The following is a 12,112-nucleotide window of genomic DNA, read 5'->3' as shown; positions in this document are numbered from 1 at the left end:
ACCGTGGCTGCAAACTTGGAGAGTTGACCTAACAGAACAACGGTTTGTGTGGCTTGTTTGATGAAGGGCTTCTTCATTTGGTATCTTTATGGCTTTTAAGGACTTTTTTCCCCCCTCTATAGTCTTTATGTGGCGATTTTATACTTGGTTGCCACCCAGAATGCATTGCGAGAAGAGCAGCCCTATGCGCTTGCATAATAAATACACTGAAATGCAAGAGCCTGTTTTGATGGCCGGGCCATAGGATTTTCTCCAAGTCCCGAGAAACTTCAGAGTCGAGTAGGGTTTCCTCCTTGAACAGGGGGTTGGACTAGAAGACCTCCGAGGTCCCTTCCAACTCTTGTCATTCTGTTGGCTGTAACCATACGAGGGGCGAGCCTTCAAATACCAAGAGCCTTGGTGGCTCAGCAGACTAAAGCACTGTTAAGTAACACCAGCTGCCTGCAATTACTGCAAGTTCAAATCTCACCAGGCTCAAGGTTGACTCAGCCTTCCATCCTTCCGAGGTAGGTAAAATGAGGACCCGGACTGTGGGGGCAATAAGCTGTATAAAAAAAGAACACCGCTTAGGGGGGGGCAAAAGCCCTACTAAGCAGGTATATACAAAAAGTATGAAGGCTATTTCTTAACGCATTGTAAGCCACCCTGAGTCTCTGGAGAAGGGCGGCATATAAATCGAACCAATAAATAAATAAGTAAGTAAGTAAGTAAGTAAGTTAAAGCAATGTAAGAATCGACCAAAAAGATCGAAAGAAATTAAAGGCAGAGCAGCTTCTTTCCCCTTTTCTGTGAACATCTGCAGACCTTGGAAGACGAGGTGGCTTTTGAGGGATTTCCCCTCGAGGATCTGGATCACGTTCCCTTGCACCGCCGGATGTGACAACTTTGTGTGATTAACAAGCCAGCGGATCTCATCTGCCACGCCAGCGACATTTAAATCAGAGTGAAATCTCCCATCTATGCCAGAGGCAGCATCTGTTTTGGTCTCGTCCTGAACGGGGGAGATGATGAAGCACTCACATCCGAGGTTTAAAGAGTCTTCGAGATAGGTCCCAAGAGGCCCTGGTAGAAATATAACCCATTTATCAGCATTTTGCTGCTTGGTAGAAGTTGCTTGGCACAATCCACCGGGGATTAGTCTCTTGTGGAAGGCACAGCTGTTTAATCCAATGTTTAAATTCCAAATGGAGCCCAGAAGAGTCCTTAGAGGTCTTCTAGTCCAACCCCCTGCTCAAGCAGACTAATAGCCTGTTATTAACATCCAGCTGCCTGCAATTACTGCAGGTTCGAATCTCACCAAGGCTCAAGGTTGACTCAGCCTTCCATCCTTTCTAAGGTAGGTGAAATGAGGACCCAGTTTGTGGGGGCAATAAGCTGACTTTGTATAAAAAATATACAAAAGAATGAAGGCTATTGCTTAACGCATTGTAAGCCACCCTGAGTCTCCGGAGAAGGGCGGCATATAAATCAAATTAAAACAAAAAAAAACAGGAGACCCTACTATACCCAGCTGTTATGGGAATCCAGTTTCCCCACTGACTTTGCTTGTCAGAAGGTCGCAAAAGGAGAACACTTGAGCCTGGGACCCTGGGACCACAAAAACTAAAGAGCTTATAATTGATTTCAAGAGGAAGAGAGATGTTCATCTACCACTATACATAAATGGTGAGGAGGTGGAGAGGTTGGGTAGTTTTAAATTTCTGGGCACTTATACCTCGGAGGACCTCTCATGGACTATGAATGCTAACATGCTTGTGAAGAAGGCACAGAAGAGGCTGTACTTCCTGAGAATGCTCAGGAAGATAAATCTATCTCAGCATCTACTTCTGTCCTACTATCTCAGCACCATTGAGAGTGTCCTGACATACGGCATTCTTGCATGGTACGGGAGCAGCTCTGTAGCGGACAAAAAAAGCTCTACAGAGAATCATTAAAACTGCCCAGAATATCATCGGGCTCCAGCTACCAGCCCTGGACGACATCTTCGCATCTCGCTGTTTGAGAAAGTTGCAGAACATTCTCCGAGACTCTTCCCATCCTGCTTACAATCTTTTTGGACCGTTGCCTTCTGGCAGAAGAGACAGAACAATTCGAACTCGGACCACACGTCTTCTGAATAGTTTTTATCCCAGAGCTATCATTGCACTCAACCATGAACTAAAGGGCCACCATTGTTGGACAGCATTACTTGGTCTGTTGTGTGGATGTTTGGGTGGTTTTAGGGGTGGGGAATTTGGGGTGGGTGGGTTTTTGGGGATTGTTATGTGTGTTAGACCTGGTCTTTGGGCGTTAAGTGAATTTTGTTGTATGTGTATACTGTGTATACACATACAATGACAATAAAGTTGTTTATTATCTGTTGTGACTTAGGCTTACTGAGTCACTACAATACACAATTAGTCCAAACCCCCCCCCCCTATTTTATTGTAACAGCTGAGAATTACATTCATTCCCAGCTGAGTCCCAATTAGTTGCGAAAAAAATCCTTCGGAAGAAATCCTTCGGGGTAATCGCCAAACTTTATCATCTTGGGGAAAAGCCCCAAGTAAGTGGTTTGTTCACTTGTTCCAGATAATCCTCCACTTGAAAGCATTCGTTTAACAACTCTGAAAACGGTCATAAATCCCTTTCTTCCAGTGCTGTCGTAACTTTGAACGGTCACTAAATGAACTGTCGTACGTCGAGGACTCCCTGCACCCTCTTATTTCCTCTCAGCGTCTCCTCCTCCTCTACTTCCCGTGTCAAACTACGATTGAATTAATCTGATAAAATAACTCTTCCCTCTTATTAGCCTGAGAAATCAAACAAAAAAATGAAACCTACCCATTTCTGCATTTTCCTCAGGACCAAGAAGATTATTGGCTCCTGGTGATTTTTATGCTGCTCCGACTGATCAAACTGGATCACAAGAAGATCTCCGCGGAGGAAAAGGTAAATGCCCTTCCCCCACTCACAACACTCAATCGTAATATTACAAGCAGACCTCGACTTACAACTGCAATGGAGCCCAAGATTTCTGTTGCTAAGCGAGACGGTCGCTAAGTGAGTTCTGCCCCCTTTTGTGACAGATAGATAGGTAGATAGGTAGATAGATAGGTAGATAGATCCTAGATAGATAGATAGATAGATAGATAGATAGATAGATAGATAGATGATTCCTCCCTCCCTCCCTCTCTTTCTCCTCCCACCCTGCCTTTCTCCTTCCTCCTTCCTTCCTTCCTTCCTCCCTTCCTTCCTTCCTCCCTTCCTTCCTTCCTTCCTTCCTTCCTTTTTTTCCCACTTACCAATAGCCCTTAGACTTGTATACCTCTTCACAGTGCTTTTACAGCCCTCTCTAAGTGGTTTATAAAGTCAGCATAATTGCCCCCAACAATCTGGGTCCTCATTTTATCAACCTCGGAAGGATGGAAGGCTGAGTCAACCATGAGCCGGTCAGGATTGAACTGCTGGCAATCGGCAGAATTAGCCTGCAATGCTGCATTCTAACCACTGCGCCACCTTGTAAGTCGAGGACTACCTGTATGCATAATTGACCTATATTTCCCCTTTTTCTTACCGGGAGTAGGTTGCCGCTGTGAACAAGTACGACCCCCCTCCAAAAGTGGTGGCTGCTCAGGACCACATGACTCACATCATGTACAGCATGATGCAACCCCAACACATCTTCAACAGGTGACCTCTTCCTCCTTCTCCTCCTCCTCTTCCTCCTCCTCCTTCTCCTCCTTCTCCTCCTCCTCCTCCTCCACCTCTTCCTCCTCCTCCTCTTCCTTCTCCTTCTCCTCCTCCTCTTCCTCCTCTTTCTCCTCTTCCTGCTCCTCCTCTTCCTCCTTCTCCTCCTCCTCCTCCTCCTTCTCCTCCTCCTCTTCCTCCTCCTTCTCCTCCTCTTCCTCCTCCTCCTCCTCCTTCTCCTCTTCCTCCTCCTTCTTCTCCTCTTCCTCCTCCTCCTCTTCCTCCTCCTTCCTCCTCTTCCTCCTCTTTTTCCTCTTCCTGCTCTTCCTCTTCCTCCTTCTCCTCCTCTTCCTCCTCCTCCTCCTCCTCCTCTTCCTCCTCCTCCTTCTCCTCCTCCTCTTCCTCCTCCTCCTCCTCCTCCTTCTCCTCTTCCTCCTCCTTCTCCTCCTCTTCCTCCTCCTCCTTCTCCTCCTCCTCTTCCTCTCACGAAGTGGGCTTCTTCGGCTTTTCCTCTCCTCCTCTTTCCAAACTAAATTGGTGTCCCAGAAACACCCTGGTGGCATGAAATGTAACTGAATCTTGGTTAGCCAAGCAGACTATCCCGTCTTGTGACTCCTCACGTCACAGTTCAAAATAATGATTCCCACCTCTTCATTCCCTGGAAGCAACCTGTCAGAGCAGATTGTCACCTCACACCCAAAACGAGAGACACAAGGAACTCTTTAACAGGACCCACTGATCATTAAAAGCTCCCCTGGGAGTGACCAAAACTTGCAACTATGATGGCTTCAAGCTGTCTTCTGAATGGATGGGATGGGATCAAATCGAATTGGAGTTGGAAGGGACCCGGTAGGTCATCTAGTCCAACCCCCCCACCCAAGCAGGAGGCCCTACACCATTTCTGACAGAGGGCAGTCCAGTCTCTTCTTGAAAGCCTCCAGTGATGAAGCTCCCACAACTTCTGAAGGCAACTTCTGTTCCATGGATTGATTGCTCTCCCTGTCAGAAAATTTCTCCTTATTTCTAGGTTGAATCTCTCCTTGTTCAGTTTTCATCCATTATTCCTTGTCTGGCCTTCAGGGGCTTTGGAAAATAGCTTGACCCCCTTCCTCCTCTCTGTGGCAGCCCCTCAAATATTGGAAGATGCTCTCCTGTCTCCCCTGGTCCTTCTCTTCACTAGACCAGCCAGGCCCAGTTCCTGCAACCGTTCATTGTATATTTTAGCCTCCAGTCCCTTAATCATCCTGGTTGCTCTTCTCTGCACTCTTTCCAGAGCCTCAACGTCTTTTTTATAGTGTGGTGACCAAAACTGGATGCAGTACTCTAGGTGTGGTCTTATCAAGGCTTTGCAGAGGGGTATTAGTACCTCCTGTGATCTTGATTGTATCCCTCTGTTTATGCAGCCTAGAACTGTGTTGGCTTTTTTGGCTGCCACCGCAACACTGCTGGCTCCTATTTAGCTGGTTGTCCACTAAGACTCCGAGATCCTTCTCCCAGTGACTGCCATTAAGCCTAGTTTCTCCCAATCTTTGACTCTCTTCCTTCAGAGTCATTAAAGGAGTTAAGCACCCTCACAAAGTCTGTTTATCAACGTTTCATTTTTAGAAAACCCTTTGGGACTCTGGAAGGCTTTTGACTGTTCAAAAGTCTCAAAGCTTTTCTTGGTTTTTTTAACCAACTTTTAAATTTCGAAAGAAGATTACGCTAAATAAAATCACATCAGTCCACGGTCTACTACGCAATCCTAACGGAAGTTCATCTATTACAGGGGTCTCCAATCTTGGCAACTTTAAAACTTGTGGACTTCAACTCCAGCAAAGCTGTCTGAGGAATTCCGGGAGTTGAAGTCCACAAGTCTTAAAAGTTGCCAAGATTGGAGACCCCTGATCTATTTCAATGATGAGAAACTCACACAGGGGTTTTGTCTAATATTCTTGAGACCATCAAGACTCACTCTCTTCTCTTCCCTACAGCACCCTGCCCAGCCTTGATGCCCCCTACCCCATGCTGGTGTTGACCGGACCTCTGGCCTGCTGGAAGCGAGAACTGTGTCACAGGCTTTGCCGGAAGTTCAACAACTATTTCAGATACAGGTGTGAGTCCTACACATTTGGGAACCTTTGGGGAGTTGGTGGAGGCAGATGTCCTCAAAGAAGGGGGGGGGTACGCTGCAGTCTTTTCTAATGAATCCAGTTCTCTGTCCCCCCCCCATTGCCCACCATGTTGGGTTAAAAGAGGAAATATGGGGTCCTTGGTGCTCTCTGAGCTTGGTGGCTTCCTTATAGACATTTCATGACCCAACTAGGTAACGTCATCAATGTTAGAAGGGAGGGGAGGGGAAGGAGGACTGTGAGGTCCTTGGTGTTCTGACATCCCCAAGCCAGGCCAATATCTTCAAAACCTGGCAAGGAGTCACGGAGAGCCATGAACCAATTAAGCAAACTAATTGTCTCCTGCAAACTCCACTCCTCTTTCGCTCCTCTTTTATTCCCTCTGGGAGGGGCCTTTCATCGTCCACCTGTGGCCTTACTCCCAAGTCGACCCTTGTTCTTTAGCTGTTCCCTTCCAGATGGAACCAGCGGAACTCCTCGCCTCCAGAAGTTATGGGTGTTCCAACACCAGAGGTTTTCAAGAAGTGATTGGACAACTCTGTGTCTGAAACGGTGTAGGGTTTCCTGCCTGAGCAAGGAGTTGGACTAGAAGACCTCTAAGGTCCCTTCCCAATCTTGTTATTCCGTTCCTCAGTTCAACTCCGAATGGGACTTCAACCTCCCTCATTCCCCCGTTAACAGTTCCTTTTCTTTCTGCTTTGCTTCTTCCTCAGCCCCTGTCATACCACCAGGAGCCCTTATTTCGGAGAAGAGAACCGATTAGATTACTATTACGTATCTCAGGAGGAATTTGACAAGATGGTGAACACGGTAAGGAGGGAATCCGGTCCTTTTGGGAAGCAACCAAAGGAAGGTGTCAGCAGAGCCATCCTAGCTCCCATTCAGGACGGACAGAAGGAAGAGACATTTGGGCCTACAGAGGTCGAAGAAGCCTAGAAAGTCGGCTCTCTCTCACGCACGTCCTTCCGTCGCCTGCGTGGTCGTAACGTTGGTAACGCTTGGAGGATTCGAACAGGGGTCTTGTAAATTTCAGCTGATGGGAAAGTTTGGTGCCATAAAACTGATGGAAGAGAATAGGACAGGAAATGGACGACGGGCCCCTCTGAGCTTGGGGGTTTTCTTGCGCATGTTTTATGACATGATTAGGTAACATCATCAGTGCTAGAAGGGACTGAGCAAACCCTACACCCCTCTAGCACTGATGATGTTACCTAATTCGGTCCTGAAACGTCTACAAGACAACCACCAAGCTCAGAGAACACCAAGGACCGCACAAGAGGAGCCTGGATAGCCTGGATAGCTCAACAGAACGAGCTCTGTAATTTAACACCAGCTGCCTGCAATTACTGTAAGTTCGAATCTCACCAGGCTCAAGGTCGACTCAGCCTTCCATCCTTTCAAAGGTAAGTAAAATGAGGACCCAGTTTGTGGGGGCAATAAGCTGACTTTGTATAAATATACAAAAGGATGAAGGCTATTGCTTAACACATTGTAAGCCGCCCTGAGTCTCCGGAGAAGGGCGGCATATAAATCAAATTTAAAAAAAAAAAAAGAGCACGATAAGTAGAAAATATCAAAACTACAATGTGCTAGAAACCAGGCAGGGCTCATTCTCAATGCTCGTCCTTTGTTGTTTGCTTCACCTGGGCTTCCATTTTTGTTTTGTTTTTTTTTCTTCTCATTTCAGGGGAAATTCATAGTCACTTTCAAATATAGCGGCTTCTACTACGGGCTGAGCCGAGAGATCATCGAAAGCATCGCTAGGGAAGGGCTGGCAACCTGCGTGCATTTAGATATAGAGGTAGGAAGCCCCCCTTGCTGCAGAAGCATTTCCAGGGCTGCGAGGTTTATGCGCTTGGGTTTAAACTGTGGTCTGATCCCATGGAAGCAGGACGGTCTGGAGAAGAATCCAGAGAACGGAGAGGCGGAAGGTAAGAACCCTGTGGGGGAGAGAGGGAAGAGGGGCCAGAAGAGTCTGTAAACTCCCGTGAACCCATCTTAAGGCAGTGTTTCTCAACCTTAGCAACTTTGAGATAGGTGGACTTCAACTCCCAGAATTCCTCAGGCAGCACGCTTTAAGATGTATGGACTTCAGCTCCCAGAATTCCCCAGTCAAGCATGCTTGGAGATGGGTGGACTTTTAACTCCCAGAATTCCCCAGCCAGCATTAAAGTGTGTGGACTTCAACTCCCCGAATGCTGGGTGGAGAATTTTAGGAGTCGAAGTCTTCAAAGATTGGAAAACACTGTCTAAAGAAAATGGCTTACTGAGATTTATAGGCTTCTTAAGGTGGCTGACCCACATAGTTTGGAGAAGCCAAATCAAGCGCCCTTCCTTTTTTGGGGGGGGGCATCTTATGGCTGTCTGCATTGAATTGGTCCTTGGAATTATTTAATAACTGAAGGTCCCCCCAACAGTTAAAACTTCTCTCTCTCTCTCTCTCTCTCTCTCAAAGGGTGTCAGAAGTTTGAAGAATTCCTACTTCGTGCCACGATATATCCTACTGATTCCAGTGAACAAAGAGAAATATGGGGGTCACCTCCGGAGGATGGGGTTGTTCAGCAGACCGGAGATTGAGGAAGCTCTCCGCCGGGTGGACATGTACACCCGAGTGAATCAGGATTTCCCAGGCTTCTTCGATGCCGTCATCAATGTAGGTCAGTCTGTGACTGTAGAAAGTAGGTTTAAACCTAACCCTAACCAGAAGGAGGATCACAAGGAAAGATCCATTTGAAGCAAATGCAAGGGGACCTCGGATTGCACAGTTAACAGGCCCATAACCACATAAAAGTCTCTACTGTGGCTGTTGGATAACTTGAAGAGGGGTGGACCTCAACTCCCAGAATTCCCCAGCCAGCATGCTTTAAGATGGGTGGACTTCCACTCCCAGAATTCCCCAGCTGGCAGGCTTTAAGATGGGTGAACCTCAACTCCCAGAATCCCCCAGCCAGCATGCTTTAAGATGGGTGGACTTCAATTCCCAGAATTCCCCAGCCAGCATGCTTTAAGATGGGTGGACTTCCACTCCCAGAATTCCCCAGCCGGCAGGCTTTAAGATGGGTGAACCTCAACTCCCAGAATCCCCCAGCCAGCATGCTTTAAGATGGGTGGACTTCAATTCCCAGAATTCCCCAGCCAGCATGCTTTAAGATGGGTGGACTTCCACTCCCAGAATTCCCCAGCCGGCAGGCTTTAAGATGGGTGGACTTCAACTCCCAGAATTCCCCAGCCATCATGCTTTAAGATGGGTGGACTTCCACTCCCAGAATTCCCCAGCCAGCTTGCTTTAAGATGGGTGGACTTCAATTCCCAGAATTCCCCAGCCAGCATGCTTTAAGATGGGTGGACTTCCACTCCCAGAATTCCCCAGCTGGCATGCTTTAAGATGGGTGGACTTCAACTCCCATAATTCCTCAGCCAGCATTCCTGGGAGTTGAAGTCCCCCTATGCCATTTGCCAAGCACCCATGACTATAGGGATGCTATGATCATCATAAGTACAAAAACTAGCTGTAACTCATAAGTCATTTTTTTCAATGCCATTGTAACCCTGAACAGTCACTAAACAAGTGGTCGTACGTTGAGGCCTGCTTAGATGCATCACGAGAATGATCTAGGCTGCTAGCGGCTGCAGCTCCTCCCAGCCTTGACCAAAGCTCTTCTCTTCTTCTCCCAAAAAAAACCCCCTCCAGATGATTACGATGAAGCCTTCTCCAAACTTAGTGGTCTTCTGGAAGAGTTCCTGGGGCTGGTGCAGCCTTCTGAATCCAAAGCCACGGTTCCTGCAGCGGACGGCAAGCACCTTTCAGGTATTAAACACGGCTGAATCCACGGCTGGAAAGCACCGTGAAGCGGTATGTAAGTCTAAGGTTTATTGCTAAAAAAGAAAAACCACCTTTCTAGCAAGCAAAAAAGTTTTTTAAAAAATACCTGGGCTTCCCCGTCCACCATAAACCATCAGATGTCCCTCGAAGAGACTCTTAAGAGCCGCTAATTGTCTCGCTGTCCGTCAATTTGCATTTCATCGCCAGTCAAAAGCGACTTGATTAAAAGCACCCAGTCTGGCCCATTCCGCCGTCCGTAAAAAAAATGTAACTTCAAAATCCCCCACGCTTCATTAAATTCATTTACAGCATTGTTTCGAGGGGTTTCAAATCAATGTAACGACCCTATTCCAGAGAAGATTGCCCTCTTCCCTGTATGGCGGAGGCAGGAACAGTTCTGTCAGGTTTCGGTGTCGTCTCAAATAAATTGCATTTCCAAACAAATAGTCTTTGATGAAATCTTTTATTTATTAAGCACGACAATCTGTTCCCGACTACGTCGTAGCCAACACTGACTTCCTGACCCCAAACCTTCCCTTTCCGTTCCCCAATTCTCTGCGTCTCATTGGCCATCTTCCAAATCACTCTCCCCATATCTACTACTTCAGCTCCCAGGAATGTCCCCCCTCCCATCCCATCTCCTAGGGGATATTATCTTCAGGGAAAATAAGTAGGTGAAAAGTCAAGCGTCCTCTTGCCAGCTGCCCCCTCTTCTCCTCCTTATGTCAGCACCGGAACGAATGTAGTTTGGAGTGCTGACACAGTTCATTTCTTTATTAAAACCTTGCCTGGAGGTCGGCTCTTTAATATGAACGTTTGCATTAAGATGGTGAAATGGGGAAGGGACACAAACGGTTGGATAGAATGGAGAGCTACTAACATCTTTCCTAGGACATAGGGCTGTGATGGTGAAGTTATGGCATGCGTTGCCACAGCTGGCACGCAGAGCCCACTACATATGCGCGCGCATGCCTCCCACTGGCCAGCTGATTTTTGGGATGCACAGGGAGATGCGGGCACATGCACAGGGGGGCAGAGGGAGTGGCACCCCCCCTACAGCCTGTTTTTGGGCCCAGGAGGCTGCAGGGAGGCCTACTAGGCCCAAAATGGCGTGGGGAGGTTGCGTGCACATCCACAGGGGGGTGAGGGGAGCATGGGGGAGTTGTTACACCCTCCAAACAGCTGTAAAACAGCCTGAAAAAACAGCCAAAAAACAAGCATGTGCGTGCCGGCCAGCTGGTCTTCGGTGCTCCGGCATACGCATGCACGTACCCATTTGGGCACTTGGTGCCGAAAAGGTTCGCCATTCACCGCCCTATCCCATGTCAGAAAATAGCTGCCCAATCTCTTCTTGAAACCCTCCGGTGATGGATCAGCCACAGTTTCTGAAGGCAGAGCCGTTCCACCGATGATCTGCTCTTTGTTTTTAGCTCCCAGCAAGGAGTCGACTGCAGCTCTGAAGGTAAGCAACATCAGAGGGACCGATGGTGTCGCCCCCTCACCGACTCCCAACGAATTTCTGGATTCCTCAGCCAAAAATTACTCCGCCAAAATATCAGCCCAACTTTCAGCGCAGAAGACCCTGGTGGTAAGTAAAAGAGACCAGAACCGGTTTTGAGCTATTAAGTCATGTTAATCCGAATTGGACGCTTGCAGGCAACCTAGGCGTTGAAGTCCAGGTGGATTTCCAAGAATGTCCCAAAGGTGCTTTTCCCAAAAGGCAACTGGACATTCTTGGTTGTTGTAAAAAGAAAGTTTTTTTGTCAGAATTGCCCTCCTACGTTTGAGCTTCGCAATTGCTAACTGCCAGTCTGCCCATGAACCATGGGTGAAGGGAGCCAGCTGGGAGTGGGGAAGGCTGACAACCTATCCTACTTTTCAGAGACACCATCCCAAGGCCAAAGCGCTGGGAATGGAACACAATGGCTGACCACCCAGTCTGCTGCTGAAGAGACAGTCCCTAAGACAATTTTATTCAAATACGATTAGACAACAAGGGACCGGCAATGGGGAGGAGGTACTGGGGAGGAACAAGGTGGGAAAAGTTCGCCGGCAAAGTCTGGCATGCGAACTTCAGTTCTGACTTTGCTGTACTGTAAACCACTTGACTTTTAGTAAAGCCTACCTTTTCGCTAAAAATGAGAGTTGAGGGTCTTTCTTTCCTAAAGGACCAAGTCGTGGCAGATCTGACACATTTAGCTTCTCACCCAAGAAGCTTCTGTGGGAGATGACCAGGCTGAGCCCGAGGGAGGGGTCAAACGCATCGTAAGTTTTGAGTCCCTTCCCACCCACGAGAGATTTAGGTCCATCCCACCTTGAATGCCTTCTTTATCTCCCGCTCGTTTCCCTTGACTGTTAGTAGTTCAGGTTCTTGTAGAGAGTTTAAGCTAGCAAGAAATCTCTAGACTCGTTTGAACTGCCCGAATCTCCTGATTTCCCCGGCGCTTGGCAGCTTCTTCAGTTCAGTTCAGGAGATTTATTTTCTTCCCTTGCCCATCGTGAGGAGGCC

The 12,112-nt window shown here is 47.7% G+C and overlaps 1 protein-coding gene across 2 annotated transcripts in view; it reads left to right on the top strand.

Moving 5' to 3' along the window:
* Positions 1 to 12,112, top strand: part of LRGUK (leucine rich repeats and guanylate kinase domain containing) — a 39,202-nt gene that overhangs the window by 16,739 nt on the left and 10,351 nt on the right. Inside the window, exons 9-17 of one of the 2 annotated variants that reach the window (XM_060687050.2) lie at positions 2,845 to 2,931; positions 3,566 to 3,672; positions 5,643 to 5,762; positions 6,494 to 6,590; positions 7,468 to 7,581; positions 8,236 to 8,437; positions 9,472 to 9,588; positions 11,034 to 11,191; positions 11,486 to 11,608. In XM_060687050.2, the coding sequence (XP_060543033.2) occupies positions 2,845 to 2,931; positions 3,566 to 3,672; positions 5,643 to 5,762; positions 6,494 to 6,590; positions 7,468 to 7,581; positions 8,236 to 8,437; positions 9,472 to 9,588; positions 11,034 to 11,191; positions 11,486 to 11,533 (1,050 nt within the window). In that variant the 3' untranslated portion in view covers positions 11,534 to 11,608. Of the gene's footprint in view, positions 1 to 2,844; positions 2,932 to 3,565; positions 3,673 to 5,642; positions 5,763 to 6,493; positions 6,591 to 7,467; positions 7,582 to 8,235; positions 8,438 to 9,471; positions 9,589 to 11,033; positions 11,192 to 11,485; positions 11,609 to 12,112 lie in introns of those variants that run through there. The other variant, XM_060687049.2, reaches the window with a different exon arrangement.

The sequence above is a fragment of the Pantherophis guttatus genome, chromosome 7 (genome assembly GCF_059756535.1).
Source record: "Pantherophis guttatus breed Tessera chromosome 7, ASM5975653v1, whole genome shotgun sequence".
NCBI classification, from domain to species: domain Eukaryota; kingdom Metazoa; phylum Chordata; class Lepidosauria; order Squamata; family Colubridae; genus Pantherophis; species Pantherophis guttatus.
The sequence above is the reverse complement of the archived record's forward strand: the minus strand, read 5'-3'. Positions and strand labels throughout refer to the sequence as shown.